The 27014-nt window shown below is 47.9% G+C and overlaps 2 protein-coding genes across 2 annotated transcripts in view; one reads left to right on the top strand and one right to left on the bottom strand.

Moving 5' to 3' along the window:
• LOC306746939 (uncharacterized protein) overlaps window positions 1-27014 on the top strand; it is a 387486-nt gene that overhangs the window by 196270 nt on the left and 164202 nt on the right. The gene's annotated exons all lie outside the window — the stretch shown is intronic.
• LOC306746469 (acetyl-coenzyme A synthetase 2-like, mitochondrial) lies at window positions 5720-26834 on the bottom strand (the record flags this gene model as incomplete). Its single annotated transcript, XM_079229386.1, has 14 exons — window positions 5720-5923; window positions 7594-7709; window positions 8430-8493; window positions 9097-9224; window positions 9415-9541; window positions 13377-13489; window positions 14587-14679; window positions 15417-15554; window positions 17722-17869; window positions 20586-20738; window positions 21038-21213; window positions 23521-23720; window positions 24544-24640; window positions 26519-26834. The coding sequence occupies 14 exons, from the start codon at window positions 26832-26834 to the stop codon at window positions 5720-5722; spliced, it is 2073 nt and encodes a 690-aa protein (XP_079085512.1).

Genomic DNA, 27014 nt, shown 5'->3' with positions numbered 1-27014 from the left:
CCGTATCAAATCTACAACCCCGTTTATAACATATGTGTCGAGGAAAGCAGGTCACTGCTCCACTAATACCGATACAGCCTGATGGCTCACATATCTGCACTCATTCTGTTTTGTTTGGCAAAAAAAATTAAAAGCTTATTGTTTTCCACAATGAGCTATTTAGTAGTAACTAAATATGAGTTATTTTTTGCACAGATAGAACTTACACAAAACATTGTCTGATGGGGTAATCTGATTTACTTGAAAGTGATTTACTTTTCTTTATTCTGTTATTTATAAAAGTACAGATGAGTCACACAATTATGTTATTTACAGAAAAAGTTTGAGAACCACAGCTTTAAGTGTTTGTGTTGGAGTCGCCGCCGCTTCCTATTTTGCACTATTACAATACTTATAGGCAACTAGTTATCATGTCTTCCGCTCCATGAAACGCATGTTAATGCTCAGTAGTACACATATGTTACTTTAATGTATTTGCATTGTAATAAAATGTGATCATTTTCAATGGGCATGTATGCAGCTGAAACGGGTAGCCTAGTGCATCCCACATTTTTCAACATAGCATTTTAAAACATTATAGTCATTATGGCCTTTATAAAGTGATTGTTTTGGGGGAGGTGGGGTAGTGCACTATAGGCCCCTGAGACGCGGCTTAAGAGTTTGTCCTTAATGGGGGAAAAAATCCCCTTACATTACTTTTACTTTTATACTTTTAAGTAGTTTTTAAACCAGTACTTTTACACTTTTACTTAAGTAAAAAGCTTGAGTTGATACTTCAACTTTTACAGAAGTATTTTTAAACCCTAGTATCTATACTTCTACTTGAGTAATGAATGTGAATACTTTTGAAACCTCTGCTTAAAACACAGAATGGACTTTTAACATTTTAAAATCCTGGAAGAAAAAATTATAGACAAATGAATGTGGTATTTATTAGTTTACACACAATGACAAATGAGAGATCAGTCAGGAATAGTTTGTTGTTTATTTAAATTAGATTAAAACCAGGACAGGGTCAGAGTTTCTCCTCGAGTCAGGAGGCAAAGTGAAGTCTTAAAGCTGCATTTTCTCTCCTGACCACCGGGGGGTGACTCCTCTGGTTGTATAGAAGTCTATGATTCATGTGTTAAAGCTGCATTCTCTCTCCTGACCACCAAGGGGCGACTCCTCTGGTTGTATAGAAGTCTATGCTTCATGTGTTAAAGCTGCATTCTCTCTCCTGACCACCAGGGGGTGACTCCTCTGGTTGTATAGAAGTCTATGCTTCATGTGTTAAAGCTGCATTCTCTCTCCTGACCACCAAGGGGCGACTCCTCTGGTTGTATAGAAGTATATGCTTCATGTATTAAAGCTGCATTCTCTCTCCTGACCACCAGGGGGTGACTCCTCTGGTTGTATAGAAGTCTATGCTTCATGTGTTAAAGCTGCATTCTCTCTCCTGACCACCAAGGGGCGACTCCTCTGGTTGTATAGAAGTCTATGCTTCATGTATTAAAGCTGCATTATCTCTCCTGACCACCAGGGGGTGACTCCTCTGGTTGTATAGAAGTCTATATAAATGACTCTACTTCTCTCTTGATGTATTCTCTCAGTAAACATTGTAAACATGAGTTTATGTCTCCATCTCTAGTTTCAAGTCTTCTTCAATACAGCATGATGTTCATTTAGTAAATGATGGTCATTTAGAGTCAAACGTCCTCCTCCGTCCACATATGGTCACTTCCTGTTCACTGGTTGCAAAAAAACAAAACCCCGAAGGACAAATTGCTGAACTGTCTTCAAAACGTCCACAAACCGCCGAGAGACGTCACTGTGACTCGCCTTGACTCGTCCTCACGTCCCGTTTGCGGCTCCAGGAGGTTCTCGAGGGGGGTCCCGGTCTTTGGCGGTCCCGTTTGGGTTCCAGGACTTCATTCAGCCGAGACGCACTTGTGCTCCCTGAGGCTCCTTGTGGAGGCGAAACTCCTGCTGCAGGAGGAGCAGCTGAACGGCTTCTGACCCGAGTGGACCAGCAGGTGAGCCTTCAGGTTGTTGTTCTGACTGAACCGCTTCCCGCAAACCGCGCACTCGAAGGGTTTCTCCCCGCTGTGGACCCGCTTGTGCCGGACGAGGTTCTGCGACACGCTGAAGCTCTTCCCGCAGACCTCGCAGATGAAGGGTTTCTCCCCGCTGTGCGTGCGCTCGTGCAGCTTGGCACTCGCCTGCGTGGAGAAGGTCTTCTGGCAGCAGGAGCAGCCGAACGGTTTCCCCTCCGAGTGGCAGCGCCGGTGCGTCCTCAGGTAGCCGAGCGAGCTGTAGCCGCGGCCGCACACGTCGCAGGAGAACGCTTTGCCGCCGCCGGCGTGCAGCCGCAGGTGAGTCTTCAGGACCTGGGCGCTGGCGAAGCTCTTCCCGCACTCGTCGCACGCGTGAGCCTTCCGCCCGCCGTGAGCCAGCCGGTGGCGCTTCAGCGACGCGGACGAAGAGAAGCTCTTCCCGCACTCGCCGCAGCCGTGCGGCTTGAGGCCGGCGTGGCTGCGCTCGTGCGCCAGCAGTGCGCCGCGCTGCCCGAAGCCCTTCCCGCAGGCGTTGCAGATGAAGGCCCGCTCGCCGCTGTGCACTGCGCGGTGCGCTTTCAGGTGCGCCGCCTGCGCGAAGCCGCGACCGCACACGTCGCAGGCGAACTCCCGGCGGCCCGAGTGGACGAGCCGGTGGCGCCGCAGGTTGGCCGACACGCTGAAGCTCTTGCCGCAGGCGTCGCAGGCGAAGGCCTTCTCGCCCGTGTGGACGCGGCTGTGCACCGCCAGCCCGCTGCGGCTGGAGAAGCGGCTGCCGCAGCGCTCGCAGGCGTGCGGCCGCTCCCCCGTGTGCGTCCTCTGGTGAGCCCCGAGGCCGCCGCGCTGGCTGAAGGTCTTCCCGCAGACGGCGCAGGTGAAGGGTTTCTCCCCGCGGTGGACGGTCAGCTGGTGCACGTGGAGGCTGCGGCGCACGGTGAAGCCCTTCTCACACGTGGGACAGGTGAAGGGTTTGTCCTTCAGGTGCACCCGCCGGTGTGCAGACAGGTAACTGCGCTTGGAGAAGTCCTTGCCGCACTCCGCGCACCTGAAGCCTCCGGCGTCCGTGACCCGGCAGGTGCGTCCGTGCCGTTGGAGGAGGCACCGCGCCGCTAGCGCCTTGCCGCATGCCGAGCAGGTGAGCGGCCCGCCGCCGGCCCTCAGGTGCGTCCTGAGGTGGCTGCGGGTGCCGAACAGCTTCCCGCAGTGAGAGCACCCGTGGGGGCGCTGCTCGCCGTGCACGGTGCGGCGGTGGACTGTGACACTGCTGCGGGCCGAGAAAGACTTCCCGCAGGTGCAGCAGGCGAAGGGCCGCCGGGCCGCAGGAGTCTGCTCTGATTGGCTGCTCGCCTCCATCTGAGCGCCTCCTTCAGCTTCATGGACGCTCCTCTGATCACATGATGGTAGCTCGTCTTTCTCCTGGTTCTCCTCCTGAAGTCTTTTCTGGTCCTGGTTCTCCTCCTGAAGCCCCTTCAGGTCCTGGTTCTCCTCCTGAAGCCCCTTCAGGTCCTGGTTCTCCTCCTGAAGCCCCTTCAGGTCCTGGTTCTCCTCCTGAAGCCCCTTCAGGTCCTGGTTCTCCTCCTGAAGCCCCTTCACGTCCTGGTTCTCCTCCTGAAGCTCCTTCAGGTCCTGGTTCTCCTCCTGAAGCCCCTTTAGGTCCTGGTTCTCCTCCTGAAGCCCCTTCAGGTCCTGGTTCTCCTCCTGAAGCTCCTTCAGGTCCTGGTTCTCCTCCTGAAGCCCCTTCAGGTCCTGGTTCTCCTCCTGAAGCCCCTTCAGGTCCTGGTTCTCCTCCTGAAGCTCCTTCAGGTCCTGGTTCTCCTCCTGAAGCCCCTTCAGGTCCTGGTTCTCCTCCTGAAGCCCCTTCAGGTCCTGGTTCTCCTCCTGAAGCCCCTTTAGGTCCTGGTTCTCCTCCTGAAGCCCCTTCAGGTCTTGCAGCAGAACCTCACAGCACCTCCTCATCACAGCCAGCAGCTCCTCCTGCAACACAGTTTATCATCAGAGGAACATTCTTGAAGTACCTCTGAGGTGTAGTACAGTATAAAGTACAACATGTACCTCTGAGGTGTAGTACAGTATAAAGTACAACATGTACCTTTGAGATGTAGTACAGTGTAAAGTACAACATATACCTCTGAGATGTAGTACAGTATTAAGTACCTCTGAGATGTAGTACAGTATTAAGTACCTCTGAGATGTAGTACAGTGTAAAGTACTACATGTACCTTTGAGGTGTAGTACAGTATAAAGTACTACATATACCTCTGATATGTCGTACAGTAACAAGTACTACATATACCTTTGAGAGGTGGGGAGGAGAAGGTACTCCAGTAAAGTACCTCAGACTTGTAGTACTTGTACTTCAGAATCAGACTGACCTCCATCTTTGAGGCTTCTTCTTCTTTTTCTTCTTCGTCTCTCTCTTTGAGGCACCGACAGATTTCCGTCACCGCCGTCACCATGAAGTCCTCCACGCGCTGCTGCACGCGGGACCACATCCTACACACACCTGTGTACACGTCACGTCATACACACACACCTGTTGAACACTTTCAGAGGAGCGAAACACTCTAAAGTTTGCTTTCGCTCCACCGGGCAGCCATTGCTGCACCGCCACTTACGGCTGTTTTTACGACAGCTGTCGTGAAGGGAAGTGCGCACGTCGCCCCCTGCTGGCCGTAGGTCAAAGCGCTGCAGCAGAACTCTAATATGGTGAATAAAATCTATAAAACTATGTTAAAATGACAAAATATAAATAACATTGCATATAATTACATTAATAAATGTATAATCATGTATAATAAACTAAATAAGTAACATCAATGACATATACAAATACATATGCTTGTGTTTAAATAAATAAAATACATCTTAAAAAACAACAATGAAGAAACAAAATAAAGAAAAATAATCTTTTAGTTTAATAGACTTTAGTCTTTAACCTACAGGGTCATGGATCATTATCATGTGTTTACATATATATTTTACACACACACCAAAAAATATACATATATATCTAAAAAATATATATTTATATATACATTTATATATATATATATTAAAATATATATATATATAATAAAGAAGGAAACACACAGACAGAGTTCAAGTTCATTCGTAAATCTTTATTTCTTCACATTTTGGATTTGATCAACTGTCAATAAACAATTTCAGCTGCAAACTATAAATCTATAAACATATTTCTATGTTCACACAACATTAATCTGCTCAATAAAAAACATTTGATTCTGAGTTATCTTTTTATTCTAAAATATATGTGAATTCAAATCTGGTTTAAAAAATTAGCAAATATACTGCGTTTCATTTTTCATGACCGAAATTTCCTAATTTTAATGTTAAAATTCTGATTTTTATTAAGAACATTGGGAAAAATTAGAGTTTAGTAACTAAAATATAGTTTTTCTTTCACTTAAAACCTTTCCCAGTAAATATGACGTTTACATGTTTTAATTGTTCAGACTCGATGTGTCTTAAAGGAACAGTACCACATTTAGTGAAACATCCTCCTCCACCTGGTACAGTATGTATGCTAAGCTAGGCTAACTGTGTCCTGTTCCTTTAAGGGCCTTAGATTCGGTCCATGCCTACGAGCTCGGGGTCGACCTGACGAGCGATGATGTCATCGGTACCTGAGGCCCCGCTCTGCCCCGCCCACTTCCTCCTGCGTCTTAAAGTGACGGTGACGGGGCGCTCTTCTTCTTCTTCTTCTCTCCTTCCTGCCGCTTCCTGTGGGCCTCGATGATCTCCTCCACCACGGACGGGTCGTCCAGGGTCGACACGTCGCCGAGGTCACCTGTGGTTCCCATGGCGACCTTCCTGAGGATCCGCCGCATGATCTTCCCGGAGCGAGTCTTCGGCAGCCGCTTCACCACCTGAGGGACGACGGGAAAGAGCGACAGGTGTGAGGAAAACCTGGAACCACACCTGGAACACCTAGAACACCTGGAACACCTGAAACACATGAAACACCTGGAACACCTGAAACACCTGTAACACCTGGAACACCTGAAACACCTGGAACACCTAGAACACCTGTAACACCTGTAACACCTGTAACACCTAGAACACCTGTAACACCTGAAACACCTGGAACACCTGGAACACCTAGAACACCTGGAACACCTGAAACACCTGAAACACCTGAAACACCTGAAACACCTGGAACACCTGGAACACCTGAAACACATGGAACACCTGAAACACCTGGAACACCTAGAACACCTGGAACACCTAAAACACATGAAACACCTGGAACACATGAAACACCTGGAACACCTGAAACACCTAGAACACCTGGAACACCTGGAACACATGAAACACCTGGAACACCTGAAACACCTGGAACACATGAAACACCTGGAACACCTGAAACACCTGGAACACCTAGAACACCTGGAACACATGAAACACCTGAAACACCTAGAACACCTGGAACACCTAGAACACCTAGAACACCTGGAACACCTAGAACACCTGGGACACCTGGAACACATGAAACACCTAGAACACCTGGAATGCCTGGAACACCTAGAACACCTGGAACACCTAGAACACCTGGGACACCTGGAACACATGAAACACCTAGAACACCTGCAATGCCTGGAACCACACCTGGAACACCTGGAACACCTGGAACACCTAGAACACCTGGGACACCTGGAACACATGAAACACCTAGAACACCTGGAATGCCTGGAACACCTAGAACACCTGGAACACCTAGAACACCTGGGACACCTGGAACACCTAAAACACATGAAACACCTGGAACACATGAAACACCTGGAACACCTGAAACACCTAGAACACCTGGAACACCTGGAACACATGAAACACCTGGAACACCTGAAACACCTGGAACACATGAAACACCTGGAACACCTGAAACACCTGGAACACCTAGAACACCTGGAACACATGAAACACCTGAAACACCTAGAACACCTGGAACACCTAGAACACCTAGAACACCTGAAACACCTAGAACACCTGGGACACCTGGAACACATGAAACACCTAGAACACCTGGAATGCCTGGAACACCTAGAACACCTGGAATGCCTGGAACACCTAGAACACCTGGAACACCTAGAACACCTGGGACACCTGGAACACATGAAACACCTAGAACACCTGCAATGCCTGGAACCACACCTGGAACACCTGGAACACCTAGAACACCTGGGACACCTGGAACACATGAAACACCTAGAACACCTGGAATGCCTGGAACACCTAGAACACCTGGAACACCTAGAACACCTGGGACACCTGGAACACATGAAACACCTAGAACACCTGGAATGCCTGGAACCACACCTGGAACACCTGGAACACCTAGAACACCTGGAACACATATAACACCTGGAACACCTAGAACACCTGGAACACCTAGAACACCTGGAACACCTGGAACACCTGGAACACATGAAACACCTGCAAGTGAGCCAGGTGTTGCAGGTGAACCAGGTGTTGCAGGTGAACCAGGTGTTGCAGGTGAACCAGGTGTTGCAGGTGAGCCAGGTGTTGCAGGTGAGCTCACCAGGAAGTGCTCCGGCACGGCGTATCTGGCGATCTTGGTGGAGACGAGGTCTCTGAGCTGCTTGAGGACGACGGGGGCGTCTGCAGAGTCCTTCAAGACCACGAAGGCAAAGGGCACTGAGGACACACACACACACACACACACACGCACACACGCACACACACGCACACACACGCACACAGACACACACGCACACAGACACACACGCACACACGTATGCACACGCATGCACACGCACGCATGCACACGCATGCACACGCACGCATGCACACGCATGCACACGCACGCATGCACACGCACGTGTGTTTATCGTTGTACTATGTATAACTTCATGTATTTATATGGGTTTATCGTTGTACTATGTATAACTTCATGTATTTATATGTGTTTATCGTTGTACTATGTATAACTTCATGTATTTATATGTGTTTATCGTTGTACTATGTATAACTTCATGTATTTATATGTGTTTATTGTTGTACTATGTATAACTTCATGTATAACTTCATGTATAACTTCATGTATAATGTGTGTTCCTCGTCCGGCCAGCAGGGGGCAGCAGAGCATCTCAAATCAAACTGTTCAACTTCTTCTGATTTTAACTGAAACACAACGAAGAGACGACAGCAGATATTAAATATATATTATAAATGTTAGAGTTTCTGGTAATGAGCTCTTCTCCCTCTGTGACGCCGTCATGGTTCTATTCTGTATTCATATTCATATGTTTTATTACATGTCAATGTTTCTGGTTATTTAAAGCGTCCGTGTTCAAAAGAGACACAGAGCAGCAGCAGCAAAGCATCATGGGAGTTCAGGTGTGGTTGAGGTCTCACCTTCTCCTTTGATCTCGTGAGGGAATCCGATCACAGCCGACTCTGGAACCTCTGGATGCTCATCCTGTGAAAGAGCATTATTATTATTATTATTATTATTAGTGTTATTATTGTTATTATTAGTAGTAGTAGTAGTAGTGTTATTAGTAGTAGTAGTAGTAGTATTGCTGTTCTTATTATTAGTGTTACTATTGTTATTGTTAGTATCATTATTAGTAGTAGTGTTATTATTATTTTTAGTAGTAGTAGTAGTAGTATTATTGCTGTTATTATTACTAGTGTTATTATTGTTAGTATTATCATTGTTATTATTATTGTTGTTATTGTTAGTATTATTATTATTATTATCAAAGCGGGAACTTTTGATCTTTTTTCATTTCATTAGACCTCAATCTCATCAGAGTTTATTTTATTGTATTAAATCTGAGTCAGACTTTATCTCAATAAATCTTCATCAACTGGTTTAATTTAATGATATTTAAAGTGTCTGATTTAATCTAATATAATAATATTCTTAAAATACTCTTCATCTCTTGTGATGTTTATTCTTTAGTTGTCGACTAAATGTTCCATAAAATGAGATTTATTTATCCGTGGTTTCCTTTATTCCTGACTCATCATGTTGTATTCATCATTAATGTGTTGACTACTTGCAGGTTAGCCTCACCAGCGCGTCCTCGATCTCCGCGGTGCCGAGCCGGTGGCCGCTGACGTTGATGACGTCATCCATCCGCCCGGTGATCTGGTAGAAGCCGTCCTCCGAGCGCAGCGCCCCGTCGCCGGTGAAGTAATAACCTGAGGAGCCATCAGACGATGACTATGTATATATATATATATATATATATATATATATATATATATATAGATATATATATATATATATATATATATATATATATATATATATATATATATCTATATATATATATATATATATATACACACACATATACATATGTGTGTGTAGGATGCCATAAGAACTGACCTGGGTACGGTTTGAAATAGGCCTCCAGGAACCGCTGCTGGTCTCCGTAGATGCCGCGTGCCATGCCGGGCCACGGTTGGCTGATGCACAGAGCTCCTCCCACTCCGCCACCCGACAGACGCTCGCCCTGACAACCCGGCGGAAAAACGCTCAGAAAACACAGAGTACATGCTAACGAGTACACGCTAACGAGTACACGCTAACGAGTACAACCTAAAGAGTACACACTAAAGAGTACACGCTAACAAGTACACGCTAACGAGTACACACTAACGAGTACACGCTAACGAGTACAACCTAAAGAGTACACGCTAACGAGTACAACCTAAAGAGTACACGCTAAAGAGTACACGCTAACAAGTACACGCTAAAGAGTACGCGCTAACGTGTACACGCTAACGAGTACACGCTAAAAGTACACGCAAATGAGTACACGCTAACGAGTACAACCTAAAGAGTACACGCTAAAGAGTACACGCTAACAAGAACACGCTAAAGAGTACACGCTAAAAAGTACATGCTAAAGAGTACATGCTAACGAGTTTTGATATTTAGTGTCAGAAATCATAAAAGGAGCAGCGTGAAAGTTTTAGTGACACCTGGTGGTGAACTGCTGAACAACTGGGCCTTCAGTTTGTCCCTTCTGGGCTCCTGTAGAAACATTGCGGACTCCATGAAGAGGACCTGTTCTGTATCAATATGAAGCACTCATAACGAAAACACAACGACTCATGCTAAGCTAACAGAACTCATGCTAAGCTAACAAAAACACAAAGTCTCCGAGTTTCAGGTGATTAAACACAAAGTTATGAATATATTATTATTATACGCTGGCCCTTTAAATGTGTGAATGTAATCGATTCATTAAAGTTAATCTTCCACAGCTAACCGTTAGCATTAGCTGTCAGTAGTAGATTTAGAGGTATTTGTACTTCATTTAACGCTTTCATTTTATACTTAAACAGGAGTTTTACTTTACTATAATAATCTGACATCTTTTGTTTCTCGATACGATCAATATTTGTATATATTCTAGATGAAATGACCCATTGATATAAAATATATAGTAACAATAAAATGTATTCTGCTGCTGATTGAGGCCGATATTAATACTTATACATATTTCTAGATTGCAGTATTTCTCTGAACAGAAGAGGAACTCGTGTTGAAATTCGCTCTATCGATGAAACCCGCGAGGACGTCGGCTCGGCTCGGATCGCAGAGAAAGGGAAGCGACCTCGACCTCCTCCGAGGACGGAGAGAGGAGGAGAAGTGATCTCATCTAATCTGCTCTCAGTGACCAGCGGCGTTGATGAGAAACCCTCGAGCGTCTGCAGATTACGCTCCTTTACCGGATAATGACTTCTGAAAGTCTGTTAATCAAAATCAAAGCAAACAGATGCTGCTGCTGCTTCTGATGGACAGATTACACAGAGAGAGAGAGAGAGAGAGAGAGAGAGAGAGAGAGAAAGAGAGAGAGAGAGAAAGAGAGAGAGAGAGAGAGAGAGAGAGAGAGAGAGAGAGAGAGATGGTGGCACTTCCTGCATCTCACGAGGCGTCCATCAGAAACCCAGAATTCACTTTGATTCTGACTCACTGCTCACTGATGACTTTGAAGAGTTAAGAACAGGAAACAGGGACGGGTTAGCATCGTAGAGCTAACATGTCTCGGGTTAGCATCGTAGAGCTAACATGTCTCGGGTTAGCATCGTAGAGCTAACATGTCTCGGGTTAGCATCGTAGAGCTAACATGTCTCGGGTTAGCATCGTAGGGTTACGTGTCTCGGGTTAGCATCGTAGGGTTACGTGTCTCGGGTTAGCATCGTAGGGTTACGTGTCTCAGGTTAGCATCGTAGGATTAACGTGTCTCAGGTTAGCATCATAGGGTTACGTGTCTCGGGTTAGCATTGTGGGGTTACGTGTCTCAGGTTAGCATCGTAGGATTAACGTGTCTCAGGTTAGCATCATAGGGTTACGTGTCTCAGGTTAGCATCGTAGGATTACGTGTCTCAGGTTAGCATCGTAGGATTAACGTGTCTCAGGTTAGCATCATAGGGTTACGTGTCTCAGGTTAGCATCGTAGGATTACGTGTCTCAGGTTAGCATCGTAGGATTAACGTGTCTCAGGTTAGCATCATAGGGTTACGTGTCTCAGGTTAGCATTGTAGGGTTACGTGTCTCGGGTTAGCATTGTGGGGTTACGTGTCTCGGGTTAGCATCATAGGGTTACGTGTCTCGGGTTAGCATCGTAGACCTAACGTGTCTCGGGTTAGCATCATAGGGTTACGTGTCTCGGGTTAGCATTGTAGGGTTACGTGTCTCAGGCTAGCATTGTGGGGTTACGTGTCTCGGGTTTGCATCGTAGGGTTACGTGTCTCGGGTTAGCATCGTAGGGTTACGTGTCTCAGGTTAGCATTGTGGGGTTACGTGTCTCAGGTTAGCATTGTGGGGTTACGTGTCTCAGGTTAGCATCATAGGGTTACGTGTCTCAGGTTAGCATTGTAGGGTTACGTGTCTCAGGTTAGCATTGTGGGGTTACGTGTCTCGGGTTAGCATCATAGGGTTACGTGTCTCAGGTTAGCATTGTAGACCTAACGTGTCTCGGGTTAGGATCATAGGGTTACGTGTCTCGGGTTAGCATTGTGGGGTTACGTGTCTCGGGTTAGCATCGTAGACCTAACGTGTCTCGGGCTAGCATCATAGGGTTACGTGTCTCGGGTTAGCATCGTAGACCTAACGTGTCTCGGATTAGCATCATAGGGTTACGTGTCTCAGGTTAGCATTGTAGGGTTACGTGTCTCAGGTTAGCATTGTAGGGTTACGTGTCTCAGGTTAGCATTGTGGGGTTACGTGTCTCGGGTTAGCATCATAGGGTTACGTTTCTCGGGTTAGCATCGTAGACCTAACGTGTCTCGGGTTAGCATCATAGGGTTACGTGTCTCAGGTTAGCATTGTAGGGTTACGTGTCTCAGGTTAGCATTGTGGGGTTACGTGTCTCGGGTTAGCATCGTAGGGTTACGTGTCTCAGGTTAGCATTGTGGGGTTACGTGTCTCAGGTTAGCATTGTAGGGTTACGTGTCTCAGGTTAGCATTGTGGGGATACGTGTCTCGGGTTAGCATCATAGGGTTACGTGTCTCAGGTTAGCATCGTAGACCTAACGTGTCTCGGGTTAGCATCATAGGGTTACGTGTCTCAGGTTAGCATTATAGGGTTACGTGTCTCGGGTTAGCATCATAGGGCTACGTGTCTCGGGTTAGCATCGTAGACCTAACATGTCTCGGGTTAGCATCATAGGGTTACGTGTCTCAGGTTAGCATTGTGGGGCTACGTGTCTCGGGTTAGCATCATAGGGTTACGTGTCTCGGGTTAGCATTGTAGACCTAACGTGTCTCGGGTTAGCATCATAGAGTTACGTGTCTCGGGTTAGCATCGTAGACCTAACGTGTCTCGGGTTAGCATCATTGGGTTACGTGTCTCAGGTTAGCATTGTAGGGTTACGTGTCTCAGGTTAGCATTGTAGGGTTACGTGTCTCGGGTTAGCATCATAGGGCTACGTGTCTCGGGTTAGCATCGTAGACCTAACGTGTCTCGGGTTAGCATCATAGGGTTACGTGTCTCAGGTTAGCATTGTGGGGCTACATGTCTCAGGTTAGCATCATAGGGTTACGTGTCTCGGGTTAGCATCGTAGACCTAACGTGTCTCGGGTTAGCATCAAAGGGTTACGTGTCTCGGGTTAGCATCGTAGACCTAACGTGTCTCGGGTTAGCATTGTAGGGTTACGTGTCTCAGGTTAGCATTGTGGGGTTACGTGTCTCGGGTTAGCATTGTAGGGTTATGTGTCTCGGGTTAGCATCGTAGGATAAACGTGTCTCGGGTTAGCATCATAGACTTATGTGTCCCAGGTTAGCATCGTAGCACTAGCGTGTCTCGGGTTAGCATCGTAGCGCTAGTGCGTCTCACCTTCTCTCCCATGAGCTCCGGCTGGATCCCAAAGAACGGCCTCATGGCCATCGCTGGGACGATGGCGGCTCCGTCCTCTGCCGGCCGTGGGGCGATGCAGACTCCACCGGTCTCTAGGGGGCGCCATGCAGGACCGTTACTCTTCATCACTTCACTCTTCACGAGGCGTTTGAGTGCAGCTTTGATTGTTCATTACTGTGATTGACTGCTGATATTAAATCTACGGATCCTCCATTGAACGTGTCCTTTAATCGTATTATTCATTTGTCATGTGTGTAGATATTTGATGTATTTACACAAGAAAAAACATTGATACTGTACTTTATTATATAACAGCAGTTCTTCTGTTGGCCACTAGAGGGCCTCACATCTTGCTTCTGCAAGCAGCTTTAATTTCCTATAATTTCTTAATTTATTTATCTTTTAAGAGAAAGCAGCAGCTGGCAGAGAGTTTAAGTCTGATTTAAAAACAACACACACTGAGTGTGTGCGATTGTCGAGGAATTAGGTCACACACACACACACACACACACTCTTGGGGTGTAAGTGTGTTGAGGATTTGATCTTAATTCATCAGCTGCAGAGCTGCAGATGTTCTGCTGCTAATCGCTCACATTAGGGAGAGATCTTCCTCTTCCTCTCACATGTAAACTAGCTGTTCACCACTTCCCTGCAGGTCTGGTTCTCGTCCACCTCTAGGTGGCACTGTGACACGTTTCTTTCTCCCCTCGAGTTGATTTATTAATTAAACTTATGAAAGTAAACGTTCACTCACCGTGAGACGGAAAGTTGTTATTAATATTAAAAGAATAAACGAGGTTCATGAGAACAAAGAGACTCAAACAGTACAAATAGAGATGAAAAGAGGATTAAAGGGTTAAAATAATAGTTTATGTGACTATATTTACCTATATTAATATGTATATATATTCATATTTAACTATATGTATATTTAAATAACTAGAAAGGTTCTCCAGGTTTCTGTGATCTGGTCTCAGATCTCCTGAAAGCTGTTTCATACACAAACACTAATTCTATAGATTATTATAATTAATATAGATTGTTTATTATTATTCACATGTTTCACTCTTTTTGATCAATGTTAAGGAACTTTTAGAGTTTTTATGATTGTTTGTCCACTGTAATGCACTTTAAATAAAGTTAATTATAATTATTACTGTTTTATAATAATAATGATGATGCGTCTCACCTGTCTGCCACCAGGTGTCCACTAGAGGGCAGCGGCCGTCTCCAACCACGCTGTGGAACCAGTGCCAGGCCTCATGGTTTATGGGCTCTCCTACTACACACACACAGACACACACACACACATAGAGACACACACACACACATAGAGACACACACACACACACACACACACATAGAGACACACACACAGACACACACAGACACACACACAGAGACACACACAGACAGACACACACAGGGTTGATATCATTATGGCTTATCAATAGACTGGAATACATTTACTTTTACTCTGGTACTTTACTCTGGATACTTCAAGTACAACTTGATGCTGATACTTTTACTTAAAGGAACAGTGTGTATGATAGAGGGATTATTATTCTGCCATTAGCAAAGTGAATACTTCTTCCCGGTACCTGATCCCAGAGAGTACGTGAATACTTCTTCCCGGTACCTGACCCCAGAGAGTACGTGAATACTTCTTCCCGGTACCTGATCCCAGAGAGTACGTGAATACTTCTTCCCGGTACCTGATCCCAGAGAGTACGTGAATACTTCTTCCCGGTACCTGATCCCAGAGAGTACGTGAATACTTCTTCCCGGTACCTGACCCCAGAGAGTACGTGAATACTTCTTCCCGGTACCTGATCCCAGAGAGTACGTGAATACTTCTTCCCGGTACCTGATCCCAGAGAGTACGTGAATACTTCTTCCCGGTACCTGATCCCAGAGAGTACGTGAATACTTCTTCCCGGTACCTGATCCCAGAGAGTACGTGAATACTTCTTCCCGGTACCTGATCCCAGAGAGTACGTGAATACTTCTTCCCGGTACCTGATCCCAGCGTCCTCAGAGACGAGCGGTCGTACTTCTTCACGAAGCTGTCGTTGTATTTCAGCAGCAGACGAAGAGCCGTAGGAGCTCCATAGAACTGAGAGATCCTGAGACGCTGCACGGTCTCCCAGTACCTCCCTAAGGGAGCAGACAGACAGGCAGAAAGTTAGACAGGCAGACAGGCAGACAGACATGCACCTGTCACTCAAAGAGGCCACGCCCTCAGACTGTCAGCTTTAATTTAAATGAAACAGGTGAGTAATAGAAACAGTTGTCATGAACACACAAAGTCCGGTCGGAGCGTCCTTTGTGTCTCAAGGTTCTGGGTCCTACCTGGGTCTGGGTGAACAGGTGTCTTAAGGTTCTGGGTCCTACCTGGGTCTGGGTGAACAGGTGTCTTCATGTCTTAAGGTTCTGGGTCCTACCTGGGTCTGGGTGAACAGGTGTCTTAAGGTTCTGGGTCCTACCTGGGTCTGGGTGAACAGGTGTCTTAAGGTTCTGGGTCCTACCTGGGTCTGGGTGAACGGGTGTCTTAAGGTTCTGGGTCCTACCTGGGTCTGGGTGAACGGGTGTCTTAAGGTTCTGGGGCCTACCTGGGTCTGGGTGAACAGGTGTCTTAAGGTTCTGGGGCCTACCTGGGTCTGGGTGAACGGGTGTATTAGGGTTCTGGGTCCTACCTGGGTCTGGGTGAACGGGTGTCTTAAGGTTCTGGGGCCTACCTGGGTCTGGGTGAACAGGTGTCTTAAGGTTCTGGGTCCTACCTGGGTCTGGGTGAACGGGTGTATTAGGGTTCTGGGTCCTACCTGGGTCTGGGTGAACGGGTGTATTAGGGTTCTGGGTCCTACCTGGTTCTGGGTGAACGGGTGTCTTAGGGTTCTGGGTCCTACCTGGGTCTGGGTGAACAGGTGTCTTAGGGTTCTGGGTCCTACCTGGGTCTGGGTGAACGGGTGTCTTAGGGTTCTAGGTCCTACCTGGGTCTGGGTGAACAGGTGACTTAAGGTTCTGGGTCCTACCTGGGTCTGGGTGAACGGGTGTCTTAGGGTTCTGGGTCCTACCTGGGTCTGGGTGAACAGGTGTCTTAGGGTTCTGGGTCCTACCTGGGTCTGGGTGAACGGGTGTCTTAAGGTTCTGGGTCCTACCTGGGTCTGGGTGAACAGGTGTCTTAGGGTTTTGGGTCCTACCTGGATCTGGGTGAACAGGTGTCTTAGGGTTCTGGGTCCTACCTGGGTCTGGGTGAACAGGTGTCTTCATGTCTTAAGGTTCTGGGTCCTACCTGGGTCTGGGTGAACAGGTGTCTCAAGGTTCTGGGTCCTACCTGGGTCTGGGTGAACGGGTGTCTTAGGGTTCTGGGGCCTACCTGGGTCTGGGTGAACAGGTGTCTCAAGGTTCCGGGTCCTACCTGGATCTGGGTAAACCGGTGTCTTAAGGTTCTGGGTCTTACCTGGGTCTGGGTGAACGGGTGTCTTAGGGTTCTGGGTCCTACCTGGGTCTGGGTGAACAGGTGTCTTTATGTTGTAGGGTTCTGGGTCCTACCTGGGTCTGGGTAAACCGGTGTCTTAAGGTTCTGGGTCCTACCTGGGTCTGGGTGAACGGGTGTCTTAGGGTTCTGGGTCCTACCTGGGTCTGGGTGAAGAGGTGTCTTAGGGTTCTGGGTCCTACCTGGGTCTGGGTGAACGGATGTCTTAGGGTTCTGGGTCCTACCTGGGTCTGGGTGAACGGGTGTCTTAGGGTTCTGGGTCCTACCTGGGTCTGGGTGAACAGGTGTCTTAGGGTTTTGGGTCCTACCTGGGTCTGGTTGAACAGGTGTCTTAGGGTTCTGGGTCCTACCTGGGTCTGGGTGAACAGGTGTCTTAAGGTTCTGGGTCCTACCTGGGTCTGGGTGAACGGGTGTCTTATGGTTCTGGGTCCTACCTGGGTCTGGGTGAACGGGTGTCTTTATGTCTTAGGGTTCTGGGGCCTACCTGGGTCTGGGTAAACCGGTGTCTTAAGGTTCTGGGTCCTACCTGGGTCTGGGTGAACGGGTGTCTTAGGGTTCTGGGTCCTACCTGGGTCTTGGTGAACAGGTGTCTTTATGTCTTAGGGTTCTGGGTCCTACCTGGGTCTGGGTGAACGGGTGTCTTAGGGTTCTGGGTCCTACCTGGGTCTGGGGGAACGGGTGTCTTAGGGTTCTGGGTCCTACCTGGGTCTGGGTGAACGGGTGTCTTTGGGTTCTGGGGCCTACCTGGGTCTGGGTGAACGGGTGTCTTAGGGTTCTGGGTCCTACCTGGGTCTGGGTGAACGGGTGTCTTTGGGTTCTGGGGCCTACCTGGGTCTGGGTAAACCGGGGTGCTCTCGAACAGGACCGTGGTGGCCCCGTTGCACAGCGGGCCGTAGACCACGTAGCTGTGCCCCGTGATCCAGCCCACGTCGGCCATGCAGCCGAACACGTCTCCGTCCTGGTGGTCGAACACATACTGAGGAGAGACGACACAGCGGGTCACGGCCTCTGACAGCAGCACTACATTTCCCAGAATCCCCGGTCTTTGTGAAATAGACTCGCTGAGATCTGTGAGAGCGTTCTTTCCTCTCATTGGTCAGATGTGTGAGGGGGCGGGTCCTGAGACGTCCAGGCCGTCCACCTTGGGGCTGGACCACGTTCAGACCAGAACAGACCAGCTGATCCAGAACAGACCAGCTGATCCAGAACAGACTAGCTGATCCAGAACAGACCAGCTGATCCAGAACAGCCTGAGAGTCTCTGAGAGGTGTTTTTTGTTCAGAACTGAGTCGACTGAGGATTATTAATAAACAGACTTCAATGATCCAAACACAAAATACAAGAAGGCCGTCAGGGCCTGTAAGTCTTCTCTGCTGCCTAAACACAATCAAAAAAGTTATAACTATTTTATAATTTCATTGTTTTCCACAAATACACTACATGTATTATAATTATTTTTCCCTATCAGTTTATGTTCTCATGTCACAGCTCCTGTCTTCCTCTGTTGCTCTGCTTCAGCCTGCAGCGCATGAAGCTTGTTTTAAGAAGAGCTCTCATCCAATCAGATTTCACCTCTGTGTCTCTATGGAAGCAGAGCGCTTCTAGCTGGTCTTCTAGATTAAAGTACATGGAGACGTTGTCGTGATGTCATAGTCTTCAACTAATGAGATCTTTAGTTTGACATGCTGGCCGTGTTCTTTGATGTGCAGCGCCTGTGAGGTGGCGTCAGCGTTAACATGGGCTGTGATTGGTCAGAGGGTCAGCGTGACTTCAGTCAACAAAAAGCTAGCTAGCTGTCTGGAGGGAGGGGGGTCTAGTTGCCCCCCTTCCCTTGATCCTGGTGCTGGTCTAGCCGTCCTTGTCTTTTGATAAAGCAGCTTTTGTTCTTGTTTCATCCAAACAAACAACGAGCCAGAAAGAAAAACCCTGAGCTGCTAAGCTGCTTTAGAAATTAGCACTGAGGTTATTATGGTTTATGTTTTTATTCAATTATCTTCATAAACATCACATCAATCCCACACACACACACACACACACACACACACACACACACACACACACACACACACACACACACACACATATTTCTGTTTGTGTCCCCCCCTCCCCCTGTTGTGTAACTGCTCTCCTTTGTCTTCGTGTCCTCATTCAACACAACGACCTGAATCACTACAGAGTTCATGTTGTTGCCGACTTTCATTCACAATTAATATATTTACACTGCTCCGGTCTGAAGGAGGTAGGGAAGGAAAGAAGGTGATGTGAAAGGAGATGAGGAGGTAGGGAAAGACTAGGAGATGATATACCATACACAAGAAGGTTAAAAGGGAAAGAAGGGAGTAAGAAAGGAGATGAGGGAGTAAGGAAGTGAAAGAAGGTTTAGCCCCTCAAACATTTTTCTCAAATTCTGAATGGTTTTCCTCTCCGTACTAAACACAGAATATCTCCTCAACCAAAAGAGCTATTTGAATCATTTAGAAGGTTTAATACACAGAAAACACCTGTGAGACCAGTTAAGAGGTTCATATAGCATAACATGTGTTACTGGTTTATTATCTGATGATAGAACACAGGAAAGAAGAAAAAGAAAAAAATCGGAAAAAGAAAACGTCCAGGTGTATTTTCTCTTTTTAATGAGGCATATCATCGCTTTTTGTCTACTATAAAATATAAATATGTGTTAACAGTATCTCTGCAAAGTTTAACTTTGATTAATAAGTTAAGTTAAATATTTTCAGTAACTAAATTAGCGCACATTTCGTGAACCGTAGGTTTAGGTCCGCTTAGAGCAAAAATACCCTAACTTTCTTCCTGGACCTTGAACGCCTCTGGTTCTACAACCAATACATACCAAGTATTGTTTATCCATAAGTAAGTACAATACATACCAAGTATTGTTTATCATAAGTAAGTACAAAACATACCAAGTATTGTTTATCCATAAGTAAGTACAAAACATACCAAGTATTGTTTATCATAAGTAAGTACAATACATACCAAGTATTGTTTATCATAAGTAAGTACAAAACATACCAAGTATAGTTTATCATAAGTAAGTACAATACATACCAAGTATTGTTTATCATAAGTAAGTACAAAACATACCAAGTATTGTTTATCCATAAGTAAGTACAAAACATACCAAGTATTGTTTATCATAAGTAAGTACAATACATACCATGTATTGTTTATCATAAGTAAGTACAATACATACCAAGTATAGTTTATCATAAGTCATATTTCAGTGTTCTGGCTGCAATGTGTTGATATCTTGAGGTTTTGTCTCACAGTGTTTTGATGTATTGGGTGATCCTGAAGGTCGTAAGCTTTCCAGAAAGGTGCTAATCATGTGTAGCATCAAGCTAGGGATATGAAAATTGATATTTCCATAACTTGGGGAGCTCTCTTGAGTCACTTTCGAGTCATATTTATGATTTATGTTCATATTTATGGTTGAATTATGTTATAAACATGTAACATGGACTTATATGCTCCTGTGATGTGCTACGTCACATCAGAGGTTCTGGTGGATTCATGGAGTAGAGGACTTGGAGAGTGAGGAAGACCTCCTGATGAAGAGTTCTGACCCCGTTTTGGGGTTAGTCAGGTTTAAAGAGCAGAGGAGGATGGAGAAAGAAGAAAGGTGGACAAAGTAGACGAGTGGGTAAGGAAGGGAAGAAAGAGGTGAGCACCTGGTGAGTGAGGGAGGCGTACAGCAGGTAGCCCGCCTGCGTGTGCACGATGCCTTTAGGGGAACCCGTACTTCCTGACGTGTAGAGCAGAAACAAGATGTCCTCACTGTCCAGGGGCTCAGCGGGGCAGCGGGGGGGCTGGGAGGACATCACCTAGAGACAGGTACTGTTACTACTAGTACTACTAGTACTACTACTAGTACTACTGCAGGACAGAGGGGGGCTGGGAGGACATCACCTAGAGACAGGTACTGTTACTACTAGTACTGCTAGTGCTAGTAGTACTACTAGTACTACTGCCACTGAGGGTGTATATCAGGTATGTATATCAGGTGTATTGATCAGGTGTATTGATCGGGTGAATATCAGGTGTATTGATCAGGTGTATTGATCGGGTGTATATCAGGTATATTGATCAGGTGTATATCAGGTGTATTGATCGGGTGTCTCACCTCCTCCAGCGGGACGTCCAGCGGTCCCATCACAGCAGGGGTTTCCGTCCTCTGGGCAACGAACACATGTTGGACGGAGGGACAGCTCTTCACTGCTGCGTCCACTGTGGCTTTCAGGTCGATGAGCCGCCCGCCCCTCACGCCCTGATTAAAGGTGACCACCGCTTTACACTGGGCTGTGAACACAACACACACCTGGGTAATTAGATGGGCTGTGAACACAACACACACCTGGGTAATTGACTAATTCTGACCTTCTTTTGTTATTTATAACTGTATACTAACGTAACAAACTGAATATCTTCTTCCAAACCACGATCTAAATCTGTGGTTCGGAGTGGTTTCGTGTTCCTAAACAAAGCTACAGAGTTGTGTTGTGAAACCTGACCCGCTGTCCTTCACGCGTCCAAAAGAGACGGGAACTTAGTGTTATAGTGTGAGGCACAGGAGCCATGAGGGCAATGAGGGGCCACTGAGGCCAATGAGGGGCCACTGAGGTCACTGAGGGGCCAATGAGGCCAATGAGGGACCACTGAGGTCACTGAGGGGCCAATGAGGCCAATGAGGGCCACTGAGGCCAATGAGGGACCACTGAGGTCACTGAGGGGCCACTGAGGCCAATGAGGGCCACTGAGGTCACTGAGGGGCCACTGAGGCCAATGAGGGGCCACTGAGGGGCCACTGAGGCCAATGAGGGCCACTGAGGCCAATGAGGGCCACTGAGGTCACTGAGGCCAATGAGGGGCCACTGAGGCCAATGAGGGCCACTGAGGCCACTGAGGGCCACTGAGGTCACTGAGGCCAATGAGGGCACTATGGCCACTAAGGCCACTGAGGGCCACTGAGGCCAATGAGGGCCACTAAGGCCACTGAGGGCCACTAAGGCCACTGAGGGCCAATGAGGGCCACTAAGGCCACTGAGGGCCACTAAGGCCACTGAGGCCAATGAGGGCACTATGGCCACTAAGGCCACTGAGGGCCACTGAGGCCAATGAGGGCCACTAAGGCCACTGAGGGCCACTAAGGCCACTGAGGGCCAATGAGGGCCACTAAGGCCACTGAGGGCCACTAAGGCCACTGAGGCCAATGAGGGGCCACTGAGGGCCACTAAGGCCACTGAGGCCAATGAGGGGCCGCTGAGGGCCACTGAGGCGAATGAGGGGCCACTAAGGCCACTGAGGCGAATGAGGGGCCACTAAGGCCACTAGGGCCAATGAGGCCAATGAGGGCCACTAAGGCCACTAAGGCCACTGAGGCGAATGAGGGGCCACTAAGGCCACTAGGGCCAATGAGGCCAATGAGGGCCACTGAGGCCACTGAGGCCAATGAGGGGCCACTGAGGGCCACTAAGGCCAGTGAGGCCAATGAGGGGCCACTGAGGTCAATGAGGGCCACTGAGGCCAATGAGGGCCACTAAGGCCACTAAGGCCACTAAGGCCACTGAGGCCAATGAGGGCCACTGAGGGCCACTAAGGCCACTGAGGCCAATGAGGGGCCACTAAGGCCACTAAGGCCACTGAGGCCAATGAGGGCCAATGAGGGCCACTGAGGCCACTTAGGCCAATGAGGGGCCACTAAGGCCACTAAGGCCACTGAGGCCAATGAGGGCCACTGAGGGCCACTAAGGCCACTGAGGCCAATGAGGGGCCGCTGAGGGCCACTAAGGCCACTGAGGCTAATGAGGGGCCACTAAGGCCACTAAGGCCACTGAGGCCACTTAGGCCAATGAGGGGCCACTAAGGCCACTAAGGCCACTGAGGCCAATGAGGGCCACTGAGGGCCACTAAGGCCACTGAGGCCAATGAGGGGCCACTAAGGCCACTGAGACTACTGAGGCCACTGAGGGCCACTAATGCCACTGAGGGCCACTGAGGCCAATGAGGGCCGATGAGGGGCCACTGAGGGCCGATGAGGGAGAACCAGGTTCTCCTCGAGTCGCCTGTCTAGACTGTAAAAACCCAAAAGTCCTGGAGCTGCTGTTCATGTTGAGGCTGTAATAAACTTAGATTCAAACGCTCTCAGCCACACTCCCAGCATGCTTTGCTGCTGCTCAGCCAGCCATGGAAATGTCTTGTTTGGGTTTGAAGACGGCAACTGTTTCCAAAACAGTGGAGTCCTTGACCAGCGGCCTGACCTCCAGACGTCCTTGAGCCACAGGCAAACACTTCAGTGGACAGGTATGCAGGCTCCGCCCCTCTGACCTTCACTGCAGCTGGAGAACAGAGAAGCTGTCGGCTGTAAACACTTCCAAGGTCACGCTCCTGCCCTGAGCAAGGTCACGCTCCTGCCCTGAGCTCCTGGTACGTCTGCAGCCCAGCGGTTTGACTCACAACTGCTCTTCTTTTCCCACCTTTTCTATATAAATTTAACTGATCAAATAAGTCTTTATGGCAGCACCCGCTGGTCTAGAGTCTGCTTCAGAGCGGTGCCCTGGCATTACGAAGGCCTGGTGGAACCCCGTCATGACTCAGGAGGAGACTCACCGTCCTGGATCCTCCCTGCCAGGGCCTCGGCGCTGAAGCCAGCAAACACCACAGTGTGCACCGCACCGATCCGGGCGCACGCCAACATGGCCGCCACCGCCAGCGGGGACACCGGCATGTAGACGGCAACCCGGTCCCCCTTCCGGATCCCATGGCTCTTCAGGGTGTTGGCGAGGCGGCAGGTCGTCTCCAGCAGCTCTCTGGCGGCGGAGGAGGAGGGTTATGAGATCTCTATCTATTGCATGGAAATAAAATACACAGCTCTTGTGCAATCACTTAAAGCCGAGATTAAAACTCAAGTCGTCTGATCCAATGCAAGGTTACCGCCACGAAAGACACAGGAGGAGCCAGCTATTATTTCAATTTGTTTATTTTTCGTGAAAACCTAAATCGAGAGACATTTAGTTATATTTGTTTGGACAGCCCAATATCACAATCTCCCTCAGAGGGCTTTGCACTGCAGCTACGACCTCCTCGTCATTGGACGCTCACACAACAGGAAATACTCCTGAAAATACATCTAACAGGATAAAGGAGGAAAACACCTCTTCTATCTGAATAGATACACGTTGTGGAACAACTATACCTTTGATGTGTCTTCATCTGCAGTTGAAGTTATTCATTACCCAACTAGTGTTCAGACTTTATGAGCTGATATATGTCTTTTGCACAATGCACTCCTTTATGGTCTGAGAGAAAACCTCAGGACAACACGCTATGATGATAAGATGCAGACCAGGGTCCTCTCATAGAGGGAGGACAAGGCTAACTATAGGACTCCACTTTATGATGACGTAACATCATCTTCTACATAGAGGACAACTATAGACAGGTGAAGTCCCGCCCCTTTCCGGTTGACCAATACATGACCCAATTCTGAAAGAAATATGAATTAACAACAACGTACCAAAAACAATAAGAGAGAAACGTGTTGGTCTCATCGTGGGCTAGTGGACAAGTCCTTTCCTAAAGGAGGCCTCAGCGTGGGCTAGTGGACAAGTCCTTTCCTAAAGGAGTTCTCACCTGTAGGTGACCTTCACCTCCGTGCCGGGTTCGTCCCGCTCCCATATCAGAGCCACTCGGTCGGGATGTTTCTCAACATTCACATCCAGACAGTTCACTGAAGCAGAAACAAACACACAATCATCAGACCGCTTTGTGTCGAAGGCTTTCAGCCTAAAGGACGAGCGCTCAGGCTTAAGGAGCAGCTAGCGCTCAGGCTTAAGGAGCAGCTAGCGCTCAGGCTTGAGGAGCAGCTAGCGCTCAGGCTTAAGGAGCAGCTAGCGCTCAGGCTTGAGGAGCAGCTAGCGCTCAGGCTTAAGGAGCAGCTAGCGCTCAGGCTTGAGGAGCAGCTAGCGCTCAGGCTTGAGCAGCAGCTAGCGCTCAGGCTTGAGCAGCAGCTAGCGCTCAGGCTTGAGCAGCAGCTAGCGCTCAGGCTTGAGGAGCAGCTAGCGCTCAGGCTTGAGCAGCAGCTAGCGCTCAGGCTTGAGGAGCAGCTAGCGCTCAGGCTTCAGACTGCGGGAGAGACGCAGAGCCAGAGCAGCGATGTGGAAGGCTCTTTCTAGACATACTGGTTTTGTCAGTTTGTATACCACCATCTATTTGTGTGACTGTTGATGGGGAAAAGGACATTTGGGCTCTAACATGTCATAATTACCTCTGGTTCTACATTAGCAAACACGTTCATCCATAAGCTTATAAAATAACAAAATAACAAACATTTGAGAAAATCTGTTGTATCTCATCGTTCTCTTTTCTGTTGTCATTTCCCAGGCTGATGGGGTTATGTCACGTGATGTCTGTAGTGTGGACCCAGAGAGGCTGCTGGTCCGAGGGAGACGGTGGTGTGGTCCGTAGGGTCTGGGGGTCACAGGCCTGATCCCTGATCCGGTACACCGTCTCCTATGCTGTGACTTCTTGTCCAGCTCATGGTGTTGAGAGGAGGCTACATGTTGCAACTGATGCCATGGAAACTCTTCATTTATCCGCTGATTGAATATTAATCCTAAAATGGGTTTAAGATTTAAGATCCTGTTTGTGTCATGCAGCGGTTCACAAACATAATTTATGTAACAGAGTGAAATCCTCCGGTGTCTGCAGACCACACATCAGCCAGCTGTCGCTATTGGAATGTAACTGGATTATTATGAGAGACAAACAACAGGAAAACAGCAGGAAAACAACAGGAAAACAACAGGAAAACAACAGGAAAACAGCAGAAAAACAACAGGAAAACAACAGGAAAACAACAGGAAAACAGCAGAAAAACAACAGGAAAACAACAGGAAAACAACAGGAAAACAGCAGGAAAACAGCAGGAAAACAACAGGAAAACAGCAGGAAAACAACAGGAAAACAGCAGGAAAACAACAGGAAAACAGCAGGAAAACAACAGGAAGGGACAAAGACACTCACTAAAGAGACTCTTCATGTACTCTATGTACCTCTTCATGTACTCGATGTACCTCTTCATGTACTCGATGTACCTCTTCGTACCTCTTCATGTACTCTAAGTACCTCTTCATGTACTCAATGTACCTCTTCATGTACTCTATGTACCTCTTCATGTACTCTATGAACCTCTTCATGTACTCTAAGTACCTCTTCATGTACTCGATGTACCTCTTCATGTACTCTATGAACCTCTTCATGTACTCGATGTACCTCTTCATGTACTCTATGTACCTCTTCATGTACTCTATGTACCTCTGTATATCTCTGTATGTACTCTTTGTTTATATTTATATACTCTATATATCTCTATAGTATACTCTGGTATTTGTAACATAGTACCTCTACAGTGTGGTATTAGTACTTGTATTTGCATAAAGTCGGTTATCAATAATCCACTTGATGCATAAGGTTTATGCATCAAGTGGATTATTGGTTATTGATGATAGGTTATTGACGATAGATTCTTGATTATTGGTTATTGATGATAGATTATTGACAATAGGTTATTGCTTATTGATTATCGGTACCGTAAGCTCGTTCTCACCGGACACGTTGATCTTCCCCCCCAGGAACCAGAGGATCTTCCCGGCGCTGAGGTCGCAGTCCCGGACCCGGTGGAACGGTTTTTCCCAGCGGAGCCGGTCCGCGGCGGCGGCCCAGAACCGTTCCGGGTCCGTGACGGACAGCCGGTGCAGGTCCCGGTGCGCGAGGCGCGCGAGCGCGCTCCACGTGCCCGGCGCCGGCAGCGAGGACGCGCACCGGACCAGACCCGGTCCCGGTCCGGTCCGGGTCTGGCCCGGTCCCGGGGCTCTGCAGCGGCTCAGCAGGGTCCGCAGAAGGCCGGTGCCGCGAGCAGCCATGTTGGTCACGGAGTGCGGCACGCGGACCCGACGCGGCCCTCAGGTGCTCTCAGGTGTCCGCGTCACGTGACGCAATAAAAGGTTGAGAAAGAAGAGGAGAGCCTTTTCCTCCTTTACTCCTCTTCCTCCTTTACTACTCTTCCTCCTTTACTCCTCTTCCTCCGTTACTCCTCTTCCTCC

The sequence above is a fragment of the Taurulus bubalis genome, assembly GCF_910589615.1.
Source record: "Taurulus bubalis genome assembly, chromosome: 14".
Lineage (NCBI taxonomy): Eukaryota > Metazoa > Chordata > Actinopteri > Perciformes > Cottidae > Taurulus > Taurulus bubalis.
The sequence above is the reverse complement of the archived record's forward strand: the minus strand, read 5'-3'. Positions and strand labels throughout refer to the sequence as shown.